The sequence below is a fragment of the Mauremys reevesii genome, linkage group 15 (assembly GCF_016161935.1).
Source record: "Mauremys reevesii isolate NIE-2019 linkage group 15, ASM1616193v1, whole genome shotgun sequence".
Taxonomy (NCBI): Eukaryota; Metazoa; Chordata; order Testudines; family Geoemydidae; genus Mauremys; species Mauremys reevesii.
In genome coordinates, this window is record NC_052637.1 from 30,189,213 (window position 1) to 30,208,231 (window position 19,019).

Sequence of the window (19,019 nt, forward strand, 5' to 3'; positions counted from 1 at the left end):
TGAAGCATTCCAGACAGGAAGCCCTTACCTGTGTAGTAGGGCTCCAGAGAGGAGTGGCTGATGGTGGTGCTGGTGTTGTATTCCGCAGGGAGGTTGTACACTTCCTCTCTCATGTATTGCTGCCCTCCGAACTGTGAGAAAGCTCCTGGAGAGAGGAGGAGAGAAGTCAGCTCGGGGAATGTCGCAGGAGCTGTACGATCACATGGAGCCCCTAGCTACCCGTCACTGAGCAATCAACATTTACGACCCTCTCCCCATACCACTAGGCAGAGAGCTTATGTCATAACTGTTCCATTAGAAGCCCTTAAAGAAAGAAAACTGAAGAATGCTCATGAGAGACTGGGAGGCTGAAGGGACCCTGTGAGGTGGCTGCTGGGTCTTGGGGATACACAATCATCGAAAGAAGAAGGTTGGCAATAAAGTAATAGTAATAGGTTCTCAGACTCCTTTCTCACCCAAGGATCTCAAAGCCCCTTATAAATATTACATTAAACCTTGTTGCCCCCGGGAGATATGTATTATCCTCATTCTACAGATAGGGAAACTGTGGCACAGAAATTGTTTCACCAGCAGAGGTGGAACAAGGACCCTGGAGTCCTGACCTAGTTTCCAGCTCTTCCCATGACTGCCATCTCCCACAGGTTGTCTTTTGTTCCCCCGCATATACACAAGAAATGTGGTACCTCCATCTTGAGACTCAATGGTGATGATGCCCTCTCTCTCTGGCCCAAACCCTTGGGTGGTCTTGGCTTGCACTTTGAACTTGTAGGGGATGTTCTCGCTCAGGTAGGGCACTGTCAAGGAGGTTTCTGGGTTGTCCCCCTCCACATAGATGTTCCTGGGTTCCCCTAATCCAAATAGAAACACAGTATGAAGAGAGAGAATACAATGGTTCCCTAAAGCCCACCATCATTCCCACCAGCCTCCTCCCCACTCACCCCCAAGCTGCTACCCTCCTGCAGTTTCCACCACCCTTCTCCCCTGCTCTGCTTTATTCTTGTCTCAGCCCTCATCCCCCCTTATGACATCCCCGGTTCTCTGTCGAAAGATCCCCATTTCAGTACAGGACTGGGTCTCGGGCCCAGCCTTCCCCTCTAAGGCTGCTCAGGGATTGAACAGAGTGGGAGGCTCTGTTCCTGGATCAGGTCTGCAGCTGCGACGTGCTACACTTTAGCCCCAGCAAAGGGGCAGTTTGTCACTTCTCCGATGGCTTGTTTCCAGCCCAGCCCGAGCGAGAATGTACCTCCTCCATGCAGCATCTCGCACGTGACCATGTAGCCCAGAATGGCCCCGTTGGGCTTGCGGGGTCTCTCCCAGCTGAGCTGAAGCGAGTCCGGGCTCAGGGCAGTGAACACCAGGGGTCCTGGCGCACTGGGGGTGCTCAGTGTAAACGGTGAACCTGCAGGAGCAACAGCGAGAGGTCAGTGCTGGACTGGGGGAGAGAAGCAGCAGCAGCCTGGTCACTGCTGTAATGGGCTGGGAGTCTCAGCTGTCTGCAGAGTGAGCTGAAGCTGGCACACTGGAGAGCGGCATTCAAGGAGAGAGGGGGGTGTTCATTTTAAAGGGGGACTGAAGGAGCAACAACTGGGAGCTTACAGAGCTTAAACTTTGGGTGCTGCCACCATGCCCCAGACCCCTAGCGCACCGAGGCCGGCCTCCATACCCCCCCAGGCAGTGGAGCAGTGTGTGAACCCACCGCACCGGGGTCCCGCGGCTCATTGCCCAGCCACAGGGAGACGGGAATGGAGTGAAGCCAGCGCCGTGCCCTCTCACCTGGTACAGGACTCAGCGGGCTCTGCGGATCCACCTGGGACTCAATGGTGATGACGCCCTCTCTCTCGGGGCCCCAGCCCTCCTCGCTTTGGGCCTTCACCTTGAATATGTAGGAGTGGTTTGGCAGCAGGTTGTCCACCACCACCGAGTTGTGAGTGGGGTTGGGGATGCTCAGTCTATACACGTCTCCTGGAAAGGGGAGGAAGGAGAGAGACAGGTGCCACCTAACAGTCACAACGGCAGGGCTGCAGCCGCAGTACAGAGCATGGGGGGCCACCCAAGAAGTCTGTGGCAGAGCTGGGAATAGACCCCCCACCCCGCCGCCTAAAATCTTGGCTCTGCTCAAATCAGTGACAAAACTCCCATTGGCTTCAGTGGAACCCGGGTCCCGCTCTAGCTCCCCCAGCCCCATGCTGTACCACGAAGACTCGTTCCACGCCCGGGGCTGAGCCGTCAGCCCAACAGGGCTCACTGACCTCCACTGAGGAGCTGGTACTGGACGCTGTATCCTTGCACCTCTTTCTCGCACTGCGGCTCTTGCCAGCTGACTTTCAGGGAGGTGGGCCCCAGCGCAGAGAACACCAGGCGGGTGGGAGTGTCGGGGACGCCCAGGGCCATTCTGGAATCTGATGCAAAGAGGGAAAGTCACAACCTTGGATTCAAAGGCAAGAGGCAGAGGGGAGAAGAAACAGACACACCCCAGTGTGTGATGGTCCTTACAGTCCAGGGAGAATGTGGCAAAACGTCCTCTCCGCAACCACGGGCCGGATCTGCCGAGAACCTACCCGGAGGGGCTTTGAGGGCTGAGCTGAGCAGCCAGGATGGGGTCAAGCGGTGTACTAATGGGTTCTGACAACGGCTCCCTGCAGTCTCTGGACTTGGAGAAGCAACACCCTGACTCCAGCCAGGGGAACGAAGGGATTGCTGAGAACATCGAGACGTTTTCCCTGGCAGCCCCTTAGCTCCCCAGCAGGCGGGGCCATGCTTGGCCAAACTCACCCCCCGTGAAGCACCATGTCCAGGCGGCTTGGTGCTTCGAGGACATCTTGGGAGTGAGTGGGACTCCTGGCCTTCTGGGGGAAGAGGGAATGCACCCTAGGGTGTGTGCACCCAGGCCTGTGCAGGGAGAGGGGGAAGGGGAGTCAGAGCAGCCATGTAACAGCCCTGAGCCTTGCTGCATACAAGCTGGGGATGGGATCAGAGACCCCCATTGGAGAGAAAGGCACAGAGGTGCTGCCCCTACCCACTCACACATCCACACTGTTAACTCACGGGCCACTCCTATCTTCCACACACTCACCTACCTAGCTGCCCATTCCCCCGCCAGCTTCTCTCTGACCTATCCTCCCCCAGCTCTCCGTGCCGGCAGCCACTCATCAAGGGGGAAACTGTCAACGGGAGTTAAGCACCCAACTCCCATGGGCTTTCAGTGGGGCTCAGGTACCTAACTGCCCTTTATGCCTTTGCAATCCTCCCCCATCATCTTCAAAGAGCTTTGCAGTCACGTGTCCCAGTAATTGATTCAAGCTGTTAGGGAGGTGAGTATTGCTATCCCTGCTTTACACATGGGGAAACTGGGGCAAAGAGGTTCACGTGAGTCAAAGGGGAACTAGGGATTAGACCCTGAGAGCTCCTGGCTCCCAGCCTGATGCTCAGTTCATTAGGCCACCCTGCTCTCTCTACAAATAGCACCTCCAGAACCAAAAGGCGGGAAGAGTTAAGGGGTAGCCCTTAACCACTGCCTTCATGGCAGCAAATGGATGCAATGTCGAGCAGATTCTCCAGCACCTCAATGCCAGGCGCTCTATGACTCAGCTGCCTAGCGTGTTTCAGAGGGACGTTTTGCATTGGCCACACATTCTCCCCCAAGGCCTGTGGAGAGAGACAGAAAACGATCGGCTTGTTAGGAGCGAAGAGAGCAGGACGCGGACGGCAAGTCGATGAGGTCGTTAGAGCGCGGGGTAGGTTAATCAGCTCACATGGCTTGAACGAGGTCAATGAACCCTGCAAATGGAAAGGTGGCGTGGTGAAGGCACAGCCAGGGTCGGGGGCACGGATCAGCACACACACAAAGCCAGTGGAGGAGAGGAGCAGACAGCTCACGGGTGGATGGGCTGGTTATGGGATGCATGACTGTGGGGAGACACCCACGAAGACACTGGACAAGGCTTTGCCGTGGGCTGTACCTATATACTTGGCAATCCCAGTGGACCCATCAGTCATGATTATAGAATCCCGAAAGCCATTGCTGGCGTAGGAACCCTTCACCTTTGCCCTGCTCCTGACACCTACATCTTGGGGCAGCAGGGCCATCCTGCCACGATCTTCATGTATGGAAGGGAGAATCCTCCCTGGCTGGGCTACAGGACAATGGAAAACAGAGAGAGAGAGAGAGAGAGAGAGACCACTGAAGGCATCTGAAGCCAGAGCAGCCCGTGTGCTGGGGCCCCGGTACAGAGAGGGCTGCCTGAAGGGAGAGCATGAAAAGGGCTTCTCCAGCCCCGTCCCCAGAGCCAGACCAACTCTCAAACAATTCGAGCTGCAAAGTAACCATGGAGATAGAGTAAGAGGCATGGAGGCAGCCCCCGACCTTCCCAGGAGGCTTTGCAGGGGCCCATGGAGGCAGCCCCCCCTTTCCCAGGATGCTTTGCGGGGGCCCATGGAGGCAGCCCCCCTTTTCCCAGAGAGCCCTGGGGGGCCCCATGGAGGCAGCCTCCCCTTTCCTGGGGGGGGTCATGGAGGCAGCCCCCCCTTTCTCAGGGTGCCCTGTGGGGATGCACAGAGGCAGCCCTCTCAGTGTGGAGAGAGGGAGCTCTGGGAGGCAGAGGTACAGGGAGCTGGTGTGACCCAAGATCGCAGTAAGGGGTAGAGGGTAGGAAGACAGGTCCCTGCTATGGCGGAGCAGAGGGGAGGGCCCCAATCCCCTGACACTCACCATATCCTGAGGTCATTGTGCTGTAATCTCTGGTCAGAGACGAGTTGCTCATCAGCCTCCTCTCCTGGTGCACATGTGAGGCCAGCTGGTTATAGGTGGCATTCAAGGTCCTGTTCAGGGTGCCCCCACTGCCGGGGAAGGTGAAATCCATCCGGCCATTCGGCAGATGCTCTGGGAAAGATTGAATTCAGTCAGTCTCAGCAATTGCAGTCCAGGCATTGGGACCATACCACGGCTCCATGCCTCCTGCACCGGCTTTGTCCTGTTCTCCAGCTGTTTGAGAACACAACTCCGGCTCTTCAGACAAGTGACAACCGCACAGCCAGCGGCAGGGGAAACAAACAGGAACCTGCACCCCCTGCACACTCCCCGACCGACCCGCAGTGCCCAAGGTAACTCCAGAGCTCAGCTTGTCGGGGGGCTGCTAAGGTCCAACCTCACGGGTCCTAACGGTCAGATCTCTTGATCCCAGCACGTGTTTATATTTTGTCTTAACGAAAAGCAGAAGAAATGCCAACTGAAGGAGGCGGCTCCCAGAGATTTCACATTGGAACCCATCTCAGCCAGACCTGAAAAGCAAACCCCGCCATTAACGGTCTTTATGAACCCCCTCTTAAGTGACCACCCAAAGGGGCAGCAGAAATCAGGTGCCTCCTAGAGGCTGCTCTCGGAATAATAGTCCTGCAGGTTTGCACTGGAAACCTGGGTGGGTTACTTCAGAGCAGTTACTTAAGATGAGGAGTGGCCCCTTGGAGACGGCTGTTCTTACAGGCTTCACATGGTTTTGATCTGCTCCTTCCCTAAGGGTCCGAGCCTATTGCAGAAGCGAGCTCCTAGCAGGTTCCCAGTCCAGGCCCGAGGTGGGCGTTACCTTGGCACTCTCCTGAGCAGACAGACCATGACAACACTTTGCAAGCAGACTCTACTACATGTGACCAGTGCCTCATGCCAACACCAACGTGGGTACAGAGGGAGTGTTAGGGGGCAGGGCCCAGTTCCACGCTCTTGGCTCGGAGAAGGACGAGACACGACATTCACTGCAGAAGAAGCCGGCCTTCACCTGGTTGGGGCCGGGGCGTCGCGCTCCTCGTCAGGCTGCCGCCGGCTGTGTCGCTGTCCAACAGCTCAGAGTGGGAGCCATCCTCGGGGAGGAGACCCTCGGTGTCCGAGGAGAAGCAGCTGCTGCTAGAGAGGCGGGGGATCATTTCGGCTGGGAGCCTCCAGGTGATGCGGCGAAGGTCCAAGTCCTCCCCCAGCAGCTGCACATATTTCCACCTGGAGCCTTTTGGAACAATGTAAGTACTCACATTGGCACGGCCGGCAGGGGCAAAGTGGGGAACCTGCCACCGTCCGGCCACCTGCGGCACACTGGGGTCAGCCTCCAGGAGCAGCTGCATCTGCCTCCTGTGACAAACCCGCTGATGGGCTACTGCTGTGCAGAGATCACGGGACAGAGCTGGAGAATGGAGGGAACAGGACACTGGGGGTTCAACCAGCCCTGGGGAGACCAGAGCTCCAACTCCATTTCCATCAGGATTGAGAACAGGGCTGGCGATCCCACTGCACACCTGTCCCCATCACAGGCACTGCTGGATAGAACTGTCTTCCCATGCTCAGGAGCGGCCTCCTCACTCCATGAAGCTCACAAGTGCACACAACGCTGGCCACCGTGGGGCTGTCCTTACATGTACACTCTACTCTCTGCAAGGACGCATCACTTCCCAAAGCAGAGAGAAACAGAGAGAGAGAGCGAGAGCACAGGGCAGGGGACGCCTCATTCCAGCCACTGTCGAACCTGCTCCAGCCTAGGTCTCCTGTAAGGTTGCCCCAGCAACATCAGTTGCCCTGGCTCCACATTACAAGTCGCTTTCATTCTTCCCATTTGAAATAGCTATTCCGAGCTGAGACTCTGCCATGTTCACCTTAGCAGCCCTGACATAACCAGTGGGACACCCCCAGAGCACAACAGGAGAGAACCAAATACCATGGGCCAGTAGGGTTCTTCTGGGTCTTAAGCTGCTATTAGCTCAAATGTCTGCTCCACCACCCAGTGAGGTCCCTCTCGTTGGCCTAACGGCTGAACTAAGAAACATCCCCAGGAGCGAGGAGGTCAGGACTGTGCGCTGTACCCTAATCTCATGGCAATGGGCAGAGGCCCAAGTTCCTACCCAACTGTGCCTCCATTGCCCTTCAGAGCAGCAGCACAGAAGCAAGGTGGCAGCTCAGCCTCTGCATGGTCCTCCCAGAGCTAGGACTTCTCTCTGCCTTCGCAGCAGAATGAGGAACAAAACGATCTGTGCTGATACTGTGGCTAGTAAATCACTCCCTCGTTCGGAAGGGAGGTTCTCTGCTGGTTTGCTTTCTCGAGTCTCCTTCTCCCGGGGGAGGCTCAGTGTTCAAAGCTGTCAAGAGAAATCAACAAAACGCTCTTTGCAAAACACAGCGCACGTACCGGAGTCGTCGGAGACGCTGGGGCGCTTGCTGCCGGATGGGGAGCGCATCACGTCCGCGCTGTACATCAAGTAGCTGTCGTAGTCTTCGCCGCCCTCGGCATCGATGATCGGGATGTCGGGGATGATGGGAACTGCGAGGGGCAGGCAGAGAGCGCCGTTAAACACGCTGCTTGTGTGGGGCCCTCCCATGCCAGAGGGAAACCACCCACCCAGATGCCACAGGGACAGGCATGTTAGCATGGACACAGACAAGTTAAAACGGGGAGAGGGAGGGAGAGAGAGTTGTCAAGCCCCGCTCCCCACGTGGCCCCAGGCCAGTAGACGCACTCACTGGACATTGGGCGCCTGGGCTGTGTGGCGAGGTTGATCGTCGCTTCTCGCTCAGGCCCCCAGCCGGCTCCATTCTTGGCCTTCACCGTGTAGCGGTACGGCTGCGACTCCCGCAGGTTTTCAATCAGAACCATGCGCTTCTTCGGCTCCTCAACCAGGACTTTCTTCATGGGCCCAAAGGGAACTGCAAGGAAGCACACACCCATCCAGCAAGGTCATCTCTCTCTCTGCACACACTATTCTCTTCATTTCTTCTCTCCCCTCTCCTTCCATTGTATTGGGCTAGGCGGCTTTGCCCTCCCGTTTGAAAGGGAAAACAGCACAAAGGCCCAGTGACACCCCCCGCCCCACCCCGGCCTCTGCACACCCGCTCGTTTCTTTGTGGTCGCTGCAGCTGCAGTGCCTGTCCTGCGCATGCAGCTCAGTCACTCGGCCAGCTGCCTAGCTGGTGTGCTCATGGCACTGTGGCACTCCCAGCTCTTTTCCCCTCCATCTTCCAAGCTGTCGTGCTGACCATCCTTGCCTCCAGCACCCCCTCATCTCCCACTGACACTGCTCCCAACACATCCACAGGGGGCGCTACAGACAGACGGGAGAGTCTCACTTGGCCTGGGGAGTGAAGGACCCATCAGATCCTGAGTTCGGATCCAGCTCACACAGTAGCACATGGAGCATCAGCCCCCCATAGTCCCTAGCCCTGTCAGCAGAGGGACTCAGAGCAGAGCTAGAGCCCGTCCGTGCCAACCTGCAGGAGTCTCCTCACTGTTTCCTAAGAGCAATACAAACAGCGCGGGTTTCACCTGCCATTGCGTTCTAATAATGACTAGAGATGGGCCAGAAGCAAACCCCTGGATCCAAACTCCCCCAAACAGAGTCGAGATCCAGGCCTGAACTTCACAGCTGGCCTGTATCCAGGCCTGAACTTCACAGCTGGCCTGTATCAATGGGTCAAACCAACAGAACCCTCCACAATTGTGGCTGTTCTTCTGAACCTTGTGGCTTGGGTCCACGTCTAGGAATGGCAGCGGGAGACCTCAGAGCAACCCTGCTTCACAGGGCTCACTTCTGCTTTCAGCACTGTGCTTTGCCCCCAGACGGCCTCTGCACTGCAGCACTGCACCTCCGTCCTCCTCTCGACAGTCCCAGACAGCGCCCCCCAGATCCTGTCTGGCGAGCTCCATGGAGCCCCCCAAGGCCAAGGGTCTCCATGAGACTTGGGCCGCAGGTGCCAGGACAGAGGCGGATGGTGTTACCGGTCATGCAGCCAGCCACCCTGAGTGTCTGTTTCCCAGGGTGTAACTCCACTTCTGGGAAGCTCCCAAAGCGAACAGGGAAATGGGCCTCCAGCAGCGGCATCATCCCTAGACTGTTCAAGGTGAGAAGCGTCCCCAACGCCCACTGAAGTCAGATGAGGTGCACAGGAGCTGAGGGTGCTCGGGACCTCACAGGACCATGTCCTTAATACTGAACTTCTGTCCTGGGCTCTGGCATCCCACCACCACCCAACAGCCTGCGCGCTCTCACTCATCGTAACGTGGGCTGCTCCCAACCCCAGTACATGGCTCCGGGGTAGGAGCAGCAAATGACTGGGGACAGGTACTGGCTGTTTCTGCCAAGGTCCTAGCGTCTCAGTCCAATGGAGACACCTCTACAGGACCATTCAGCAAGGGGGAGCCCTCTCTTACCGTTGTCCTCATTGACAAGTCCGTAGCTGACTTCATAGGCCGTGATCTCCCCGTTGGTCTCAGCAGGCTCAGCCCAACTCAGCTGCGTCACAGTGGAAGAGACGACGTTGAAAGCCAGACGCCCAGGTTCGCTGGGAACTAACAGGAACGAGAGCAAAGAGGCAGGGTTGGAAACAAGCATGCGGGGAGGGCTGGATATCTCTGGGTGTGAGTGATGGGACATGACCAAGGGAAGTGTGGCTCAACTGGCTCGATCCAGGGAGATCTCTCGACTGTGGCACCACCACATGCTTATTTTACACCAGTTGCTCTGGAAGGTGCTGGAAAACGCATCACAGAGCCTAAGGTATCTAGACCCTTCCAGTATGCCTATCGCTGCCCATGTCCATGATGGGCTGTCTTCTCCCCTCCTCCAGCAATTTGGTTCCTTCTGGTGGGCCCCCTGGAGGAAGGTATCTTGGTGGAAGGAAAAGTCCTGAGAGCCACAAACCAGAGATAGAAGGACACAAAACGTGCCATTTGGGTCTATTCCACCGCCACTCATGGAGGTGCAGTGCACAGCGTTCAGAAGCACATTAACAAAGAGGATTTATATGAAATGGGCACTAGTGGTGGTAGATGTGTTCACAACTAGGAGCTGGGCTAAATTTTCGAGCAAAACCTTTTTTTGGCAAAAAATGCAATGAAACATTTCATGAATTCATGTCGATTTTGTGTAATTGTTTTGGTAAAACAAATCCTAAACCTTTCGTCTCAATACTTGAAATATGAAATGTTTCCATTTTTCATTTCCAAATGACTTCTTGTTTCAAAATTTCCTGTCATTTTTATTTAAAAAAAAAATCAGAAATGTTTAAAAATGATTGAAACCCAAGTGAGATGTTCCATTTGGGGTCAAAGAAAATGTTTTGGTTAACCCCCAATTTTATTTTATTCTATTCTGTTCTTTTGATTTTTCAGAATTGCTAGTGAACCAAAAAGTCCCTTATTCCTCTAGCTCCATTCACAGCTTCATAAGACGTCCGGCTATCATTTGGCAATAGGAATCCTGTGATCAATATTTCAGGTTTCCATTTGGTTGGGGCCTTCTGCTTTTTTTGTTGGTTTCCTGGCAAGATTTAATAAAACAGCCATCCCGGCTACTGACCGGGGCAGTACAAGATGAAGTAAGATGTTCAGATTGGTACCCGGAGAAGCAAATACTCTTCCATTTATGAGGATCTGAGCAGCTCTTGGACCTACAGTCCTTTGTAACACACTCACACAACATGTGTCATCTTCATTAACCCCAGTTCAACCCCACAACAACCCTGTGGGAACAGCAGGGGAATATCCCCATTACCCCCAGTGATGAGAATGGGATAAAACACCTGGACACACAGGGCTTGAGTTTAATCACTTGGTATGGAGGGTGCTCGGCAGTTAAAAAAATGAGGCCTATAAGGGTACGTCTACACTGCACCAGGGAGCAAGTCTCCTAGCCCAGGTCCACAGACTCAGGCGAGTGTGCTAAAAAGCTTGATGTAGATGTTGCAGTTTGGGCTCTCAAGTCGGGGGGGAGGGGAGGAGCTGTTTTTACATTAGCACGAGTCTGTGGCCCTGGGCTGGGATGCTCACTCCCAGGTGCAGTGTAGACGTACCCTGAGATGTCCCGGCTGAGGACACAGGGCGGGAGAGGTTCAGTGACTGGGCCAAAGCCACGGATGGCACCTGTTTCAGAGCTGGTAGCAGAAACTCAAACGCTCCTGGCTCCCAGGCCTGGGTGCAGACCACCAGATTGTGCCTTTTAAAAGACCAGGTTGTCCTGCAGACATTTCCAATGAGGCATCAGCCTTCAATACGTGGGACAGGGTTTGGTGTCCTCTGGCCACATCAGCTGGTCACTAGGATCTAATCCCCACAAACGCCACGCGAGCCTGTGGGAACAGCTCACCATCCTCCAAGGTGCGGCAGTGGGTGATATCCGAGAAGGGCCCCTCGCCCATGTTGCTGTAGGCGCAGACCTGCATCTCATAGTCGCAGTAGGGGTATAGGTTATTCAGCTCTGCTGACGGCACCGTGGAATTGATCAGCCTGGCCTCCGACTCAGGGTCCCCTTGGATCCAGTACTTCACCTGCCATCAAAGGGAAAACCATAAATACTTCTCCCCTCCCCTGTTCTCCTTCAGTTCCTCCTCCCAGCCACCAAGAGTGATTATAAACCAAGTGCAAATTTCATGCAATCCGCTGCCTGGGGTAGAGAGTGTTATGCACAGCAGGATGCAATGGTCAGAGAAGACCCATGCACCAATGAAGCCCTATTTTGAGAGAATAAATGGTGCACAGTCTGCAGAGGGGGGAGTTTCCCCCTACATTCAACACTGACTATCTAGTCCAGACCCCTCCCAGCGCGGGATTGTTCCCTCCAGTACATTTTCTGGAGCTTTGCCTTGGCTAGTTCTTTCTGTACTCAGTGATGGAGTTTGCCCCAGTTTCCCTGGCAGGAAGCTCTGCCTGCTAATCCCGCATGCTCCTAGCAACACCCAGTGAGAACACAGCGGCCTTTCCCCGCTGGAGAAATGTAACTTCACATCTAAGGGAAATACATCTGAGTCCCCAGAGGGCTCCGCACCAGGAAACTTAGAAAGGGCTCTGGCACGATCAGCCGCTGCTGCTCAGGGAAGAGAGGCGGCATGGGCAGGTGCTGCAGGTCGAGGTCCCTGTGCTGGGGCTAAGGACTGTGGGCTATCCGAGCTGGGACATGCGTCAGGGAAGGAATGAGGTGCAGTGGCTGCACTGGAGGGGGGTGGGGAGGGTTGGAGTAGCAGGACACACAGGAGCTAAGGGTCGAGTTCCTTGACAAAGGCTAGGAGGGAAGACTGGCACTGTGCCTGGCTCCCCCCAGCTACACGTCCTTTCCCTTCCACAAGCTCCAAGGCCCCCCAGCCCCACCCATTCCCACACCAGACAGACAGGCTCCATATGAGAGGTAAGCCCCTTGCTGACTTTCCCTTACTAGACTTGAATAAGATTTGATATGGTCAGAGAGGATCCGCCCAGGACATCCTGCTCCCATCCATCAAACCCACGATGCCCTCCCACCTGCCAGCACCTTCTCTCCCCTCCCCCAGTGCAGGATGCACGATCATTGGACTGGAGTGGCCATGACGCCCCAGGATGGTGGGCTGGCCATGCCCACCCCAGGAACCTGTTTAGCCCTTACCTTGTACCCTGTGGGTTTGCCAGGCGGTGGTAACCAGTTGAAGCGGATTTTCCTGGAGCTTAGAGCTTGGGCGTTTGGATTGAGTGGCGCACCCAGCTTGCCTCTGGGAGACTGAGGGAACTGGCCCAGGCCAATTGGGATCTGTATGCCGTCCACAACCTCTGCAGTGGGGAGAGTGAAATGCCATGAGTGCATCAGTGACCATCCCTCAGCAGGACAGCGCAAGAATGGGACAACCCACATCGCCACTTCTCCAGCTCTCTCCGGGCTTAACGGCCATTACTACATTAGCTCTCAAGCCAACCCTGAGGAGCCAATCAGTGTCCTCTTCACTTCGCAGAGAAGGGAAACTGAGGCATACAGAGGCAATGTGACACGGTCACACAGCACGTCGCAGCAAGAGTCAGGAATAGAACCCAGGCATCCTGTCCCCGAAACTAGCCAACGAGCCACACTGCCTCTTCTGTGATGCACGCGGGGCTTGTGCCCCAGAAATGAATCCATGACTACGATGGCTGCTTGGCTTGGCTTTCTGGAAGCATTTGGGCTTTTCTATTGTGCATTTTATGATGCTTCAATAACAGTTTCTCCTTAGAATCACAGTTCCATGAAGCCACTAGGACAGTGTCAAGTACATAGTGATAAAGCAATTATTAGGTATCTACCCAACAAGTGAGGAGAATACACAGCTCTCTGATAGGGCCTGTCAGACAACCCATATAGCCTGGCTCATGCGGAAAGGGTCACTCCACGTGTGGTTGCACAGGTATCTAAACCCCACAGAGCCCCATGGGGCTAAAACATTAACGGTGCAGACAGTACTAGTGGTTTATCGACTCCCCCAAAACACACTGCTACCTGCACCCAGATCCACAGGGAAAGGAAACCAATTCCACTTCGATTTGCAATTCACATGATCCATCTCCTCCCAGTCTCTGCGACTGAGATACCGTCTATGCACATGTCTACAACTAGGGGGAACCAAAACTATATAATTAAATACACCAGCACAACATGCAAAACCTGCAGACATATCTCCACAGCTAGAACAATCAACAACCCCACAACGCACCTTTCAAGGTCCCGGGGTCCTACACGTGCCTATCACAACTGGATGGTGCACCTCATCCAGTGCACTAAATGCCCAACAACAACTATGTGGGTGAAACGAGACAATCACTACCCTCTCGAATGAACTCACAAAGGAAACTGATAAAAGGCAAAAACAACCTGTCACCTCTGGGTGAACACTTTTCACCACAAGCCACCACTCTGTAGCTGACCTCTCAGTCCTCATCCTCAAAGGAAACCTGCACAACACTTTCAAAAGATGAGCTTAAATTCATTACTCTGCTAGATGCTAAAAATCATGGACTGAACAGAGACACCGGATTTATGGCTTATTACAACAATCCATAACCCACTAATACCCCCTTCCTCCCAGTGTCTGCCCCTCTGACTGGAGAGGTGTTAATGAACCACTTCACCTTGAGTGGTTCCTTGAAATATATGTTAAATACTAATGCTAAACAATCGGTTCCACCTTGTATGTAGCTGTGACGCTCCGAGTACCTTTCCCAGAGCTGAAGAAGAGCGCTGGGTAAGCGCGAAAGCTTGTCTCTCTCACCAACAGAACTCGGTCCAGTAAAAGATGTCACCTCACCCACCCTGTCTCATTAACTACCCCAGGCAGCTTCCGACTGGGGCTAGGACCCAGACCTGCAGCATGCTGAGGCATCAAGGGAAAGGAGCATCTCTGGTAGCTCAGGCCACACATCCGTACATGTCACTGGTGTGACACACTGTAGTGATTACACACTTCACACTGCTTCTCCTGGCCTAGAGTCACTCTATCTGCCAGCAGCACATGGCACAAGGACCTGGTGATGCAGGAAAAGCACAGCTCACCGCCGGCACACCCACCTGGGTCAGTGATGGTCACCGTGGTCTGCGGGTATTTGCCGATCTTGGCGCCGTACTTGGGGTTGAGCAGATCCACGGCAAACTGTTTGAGCTGGCGGTTCTGCAGAAGGGCATCGATCTCGGTCAGCTCCAGCAGCGCCACCTGCACCTCCTTCTGCATCTCCCCAGGCTGGAAGACCAAGTCGCCCTCTGCGAAGATGTAGTCCTGGGAGAGGAGGAGAAAGAACAGGCTAAATAGTTTATTGCTCCCCAGCCACAGCATCCGCGGGACGTGGCTCATTATTGAGTCCTTCCCCACACTGCATCCACGGGACATGGCTCATCAGCATGCCCACCCCCTCTCCAGCCACAGGACATAGCTCATCAGTGTGGTCCCCCCAACCCTCCGCATAGCCATGAAATATTTCTCAGTACTGTAGCAGATTCAGAAAGGAACCCACACAGCTGTATTCTCATGCAATATAAACACAAACACTCCCCTCTCCAGTGCTATCACTCCTGCAGTACAGCCTATACAGCAGAACCTCTCCAGGCTGACCCTGCTGCAGGCGGCTTTGCCGGACATGACCAGCACATGATTCCTGCTGGGGAACTTCCTGGTTTATCCAGGCTTTTCCAAACAGTCCATTATCACAAGCATGTCAGAAGGCTGGTCAAGATGACAGAAAGAACGACATTTTTACTAGCCACAAACCCAGGCCTCCAACAGGCAAACCCGGTGGGACAGAGCTGGGAAGAGAATGCGTGAGCTCCTGGCTCCCATTCTGCGCTCAGACCTCAAGGTCACATCTCTCTCCCCCGCCCCGAGTATAGTCGCCATTCATTCATTTTGACTGGGATCTGTCTCTGCTGTGGCAGCCCCTGTAATTACTGGTCCCCACTTGCTGGGTTTCACGCCACCATGCTCAGATCCACCAGTACCAAGGAGCACAGTCCTCACCTTGCCATCCACGGCGGTGAGATCGCGAGTTCTGTAGGTGATCTGGGATTTTCCGTTTTCCAAGATCTCCCGACGCACAGGGATTCTGGCCACCTGGTCGAAGCGGCTGTGAGAGTAGGCTGGCTGCAGAAAGGTGATGATGCTGCTGGCTGAAAGGAGTCAGATAGGTGGACCGTGTGAAACAAACATCTGATGGAGGCTTCATAGAAACACACACACACACACACACACACACACACACTACAGTTGGGTTCTTTAAAGCCACCATACTGTCAAAAACATCAGCAAAGAAACTGTTGCAAAAAACCTGAGGATCCAAGAGTGCAGTTTCTAAGAAGAAACACCAAGAGGAAAGATGGAGTTGGGGGCATCACTCAGAGATTATGTAAAAGTTAAGAAAGAAAAAAGGGTGTGAAAGAGGAAGGTCAGGGAGAAGGAACCCCAAAAAGGAACAGAGGAAATCTGGAGTTATCCCTTCACGCCCAGCTAAAAAGTCTCTCCTAGCCTCATGACCGACGGCTTCTGCTGAAAGCATGAGCCATCTAAGTGGGGATGGAGGCTGCCGGCCAGGACAGCACAAGAAGGGAGGGACCAGCTGTGGGAAACTCTCCTTCCCTTCTTGTCTTCAAATCAAGATGATCTAGTTCAGACACAAATCACTGGGCTGGAGACAGGAATCCCTGGGAGAGGGTTTCCAGCCTGTGTTGTGCAGAAGCTCAGACTAGATCAGAATGGTCCTTCCTGGCCTTAGGAGCTATTAATCTAGGTTTGAGAATTTCTTATCACACTCCCCTCTGCCCCCTTCACCTTGCTCTTTGATGATGGTGATATTGACGAGCCTGCGTCCAATCGCCGCTGTCCCCGTGGGGACCTCAATTGCCTCCACCTGCAACTGCTTCTCATCATCGTCTTCCTCCCTGATGAAGAGTGGGACCCGGACATCCACCAGCTCCACACCTTCCTGGAACTCCACCATCCCGTGGGCATCTGCGCAGGCGGAGAGGGGAAAGGGCATAACTGGGAGGGTCCCTCCTCACAAACCCCTATTTTGCCTTGGTCAGTAAGCTCAACACCCGCCTCCTACCTTGGTCAGAGGTCACAGTATAGTAACCCGGCGTCACCTTCAGCTCATTGAAAGCCTCCTGAGTGACATGTTTCTCCGTCACTTTCACGATCTCAGTCTTGGCCGAAAGGGGAGCGGTGAGCACTGTGTCCACAATCGTGTGGTCCTGCCTGCAGCCCAGTCAGGGAGAGGAGAGAAAGGAGTTCATGCCCTGCCCTTGTTCTGTCAGACGCCTCTGCCAACCAGCCATTCACAGCACTAGTCAGCCACCAAAGCTTTCAATCAGCCAATACACATGTGCCACGCACAGACGAACGGAGAGACGGACAGACAGAGAGATGTGGACACTCCACCTACCTTTTCCCAGCATTGGGCTGCAACCTAGGGAAAAAAAGACCAGTAAGAGTGAATAACCGCACCAAATCCCACCTGGGGTGCCATGAAGGTCTCTAAGTATCCGGAGTCTGTCTATAGCAGGCTAGAGCTATGAGAGCGGCTCCGCTGGTTCCAGCAGCAGAGCACCCTCATGGGAACAGTGAAGGCAGGAGTTCAAGTCCCACCTCTGACTTTTCCCTGTCGCTCCAGTTTCTGTCCTTGCTCTTGTGCAATGCGTGGCACACGATCGCACGTTCTGAAGAGCCCCACATACTGTGGGACGCAGCCTCAGTCGCTGGCCATCAAGTGCCATGCAGGGCATCTCTCTGCTTTGTCCTCCAGAGCTGCTGACCCCCTGCACTGGTCCCTACATGTCCTGCTGCTCCCTATGACCCAGCTTTTCCAGACACCGTAGCAGATGTGCCCAGGGATGTGGTTTACAAAGAGTTAACCTTGGGGGATGATTCTCCCAGCTGAGAGGAGGATACCATGTTTACAGGACCAAAACCCGGTCCTCACTGCAGTCTATGGGAATTTTGTCACTGACTTCAGCAAGACATGATTAGACCTGTAGCATTTTAGCCCCATGTACGGAGCCAGAAGTAGCCCAGAGAGCCCATGGTGGTGCCTTTGGGGGCACGCTGGGAGGCCCATGGCAAGCATGTGAATCCCTGGCATTCACATCATGGTACTGCACCCGGGCTGCTGGGAAGGATTACTCCTCAGAAACTGCCCATGCAGAGTTTAGGTGCCCCTCTAGGTCAGAGTTTGCAGCCCTGGGTGCCCCATGCCATCCCTTCTGCCCAGCACCCCTGCATCCGCTCTGTCCCTGGGTCACTCACCTGAACTTGGTCTGCTGGAGTTTGTGGGCACCGGACACCTGCTTGTAAACATCGTTCAGCTGAAAGGAGCAAGAGAGTCTGTTACAGCCCCACGGGGACTCAGCACAGCCGGCACCATGCTGCCAGCAAACCGAGCAGGCCCCGCTCAGCCCTCTCCCTCGCGACAACCCCACCTCTCGGTACCACCCCCGCCAGAGAAGCCAGGCCCTCCCCTCGGCCATACCGCCCTCGGCAGGGAGGCAAACCCCCGGCCGAGAGAACCTCCTCAGTAAGACGAGCTCTTCAGAACCCATGTCTGTTTGCATCCGCTCCCCAGCCCTGTCGGCTGCACCCAACCGGCCCCTTGCTTTCCTGGGCCCTAGCCACAGAGCCGCAGCTCACACCGGCTCCCTCCGCCCCAAAAGGCAAAGCCCAGAGAGAGCGGTTTGGCCCCTTACGTTCTCCTCCACCTCCTTGCGCAGCTGCTCACATTCCCGGCTGTCCGGTTTCATGAGGTTCTGGGTGAAAAGCCGGGCCAGTCTCAGCGAGATGCCGTAAGGAACTGGAGAGAGGAATCCCCGGTCAGACCCCCTCGCTGTCAGTCAGAGAAACCACCCCGTGAACAGCTGGGAGCCAGGTAAGGCCGGGGCTCCGGTGGCCCACACCCAGCCAGCAGCACCCAGTTTCCAGGGCTCGGATGGCTCCCATGGTGCTCAGTTGTCGCAACCAGTAAGTGCTGGGCAAAACACAGGTAGAGCCCAAGGAAGGCAGCTGGAGGAGGAGCTGGCTCAGCAGCCGCTCCGGATTGAGGAGTAGAGTGATCATTTCCCTCACCACTCCCAAAGCAGCAGCAGGGAGAGCGGAAAGCTGAATCCAGGCAGCAGCCTGCTGAGCTAAGGCAGCGTGTAGAGATGGGGCATCTGCTTGGAGTAGCTATTCTAGGCGGGAACAGCTGGGGATGCTCACGGTGGTGGGCCCGGGGGGCCCTCGCAGTCACTGCGACAGCGACGGGATATACTTTGTGGGGCAGGCGTCTATCCCTTGGGGGCGGGAGAAGAGAAAGGGAAGGGGAGTCCCCTCGTGGGCTAACTCGGACCTGGGGATTGTGAAGGGCCAGGGGGAGACCCCAAGGCAGCTAAAGCCTCTTCCCATCTGGCGTCCGTGGGAGGCCACGCACAACACCCCCCACCCCGCTGCCAGCACTCACTCAGCTCCTTGGGGTTTGTGGTGATGTGGGAGGAGAAGTCCGGCTTGTGGACGTTGTTGTTGATCTTCCAGCGGACGGTGTCCCTGCCCTTCAGGGAGCCGGTGCGCACCATGGGGGTGTCCAGGTGGTCCGAAGCCATGAGGCTCTGCCGCAGCATGTAGTGATCCTCTTTGAACCCGACAGTGCGGCCTGCGGGGCGACGGGGGAGCAGGTTAAAGCCCAGAGGGCTCCACGGCTCAGGCTGTGCCCTGCACTCACGCGGTGCTGGTGGGAGGAGCTGGACTGACAGACCCCCTCCGTTTATCCACAAAG

At 55.3% G+C, this 19,019-nt stretch overlaps 1 protein-coding gene across 4 annotated transcripts in view; it reads right to left on the reverse strand.

Moving 5' to 3' along the window:
- ITGB4 (integrin subunit beta 4) overlaps window positions 1–19,019 on the reverse strand; it is a 54,877-nt gene that overhangs the window by 4,116 nt on the left and 31,742 nt on the right. For 3 of the 4 annotated variants that reach the window (XM_039501226.1, XM_039501225.1, XM_039501228.1), the window contains 20 exons: window positions 18,708–18,896; window positions 17,959–18,062; window positions 17,522–17,580; window positions 16,662–16,685; window positions 16,326–16,474; window positions 16,049–16,228; window positions 15,242–15,390; window positions 14,302–14,506; window positions 12,379–12,539; window positions 11,110–11,290; window positions 9,177–9,314; window positions 7,493–7,675; window positions 7,161–7,292; window positions 4,709–4,879; window positions 3,960–4,133; window positions 2,250–2,399; window positions 1,774–1,962; window positions 1,244–1,399; window positions 684–848; window positions 29–145 (listed from right to left, as the gene is read on the reverse strand). In XM_039501226.1, the coding sequence (XP_039357160.1) occupies window positions 29–145; window positions 684–848; window positions 1,244–1,399; window positions 1,774–1,962; window positions 2,250–2,399; window positions 3,960–4,133; window positions 4,709–4,879; window positions 7,161–7,292; window positions 7,493–7,675; window positions 9,177–9,314; window positions 11,110–11,290; window positions 12,379–12,539; window positions 14,302–14,506; window positions 15,242–15,390; window positions 16,049–16,228; window positions 16,326–16,474; window positions 16,662–16,685; window positions 17,522–17,580; window positions 17,959–18,062; window positions 18,708–18,896 (2,976 nt within the window). The remainder of the gene's footprint in view (window positions 1–28; window positions 146–683; window positions 849–1,243; window positions 1,400–1,773; window positions 1,963–2,249; window positions 2,400–3,959; window positions 4,134–4,708; window positions 4,880–7,160; window positions 7,293–7,492; window positions 7,676–9,176; window positions 9,315–11,109; window positions 11,291–12,378; window positions 12,540–14,301; window positions 14,507–15,241; window positions 15,391–16,048; window positions 16,229–16,325; window positions 16,475–16,661; window positions 16,686–17,521; window positions 17,581–17,958; window positions 18,063–18,707; window positions 18,897–19,019) is intronic. The other variant, XM_039501229.1, reaches the window with a different exon arrangement.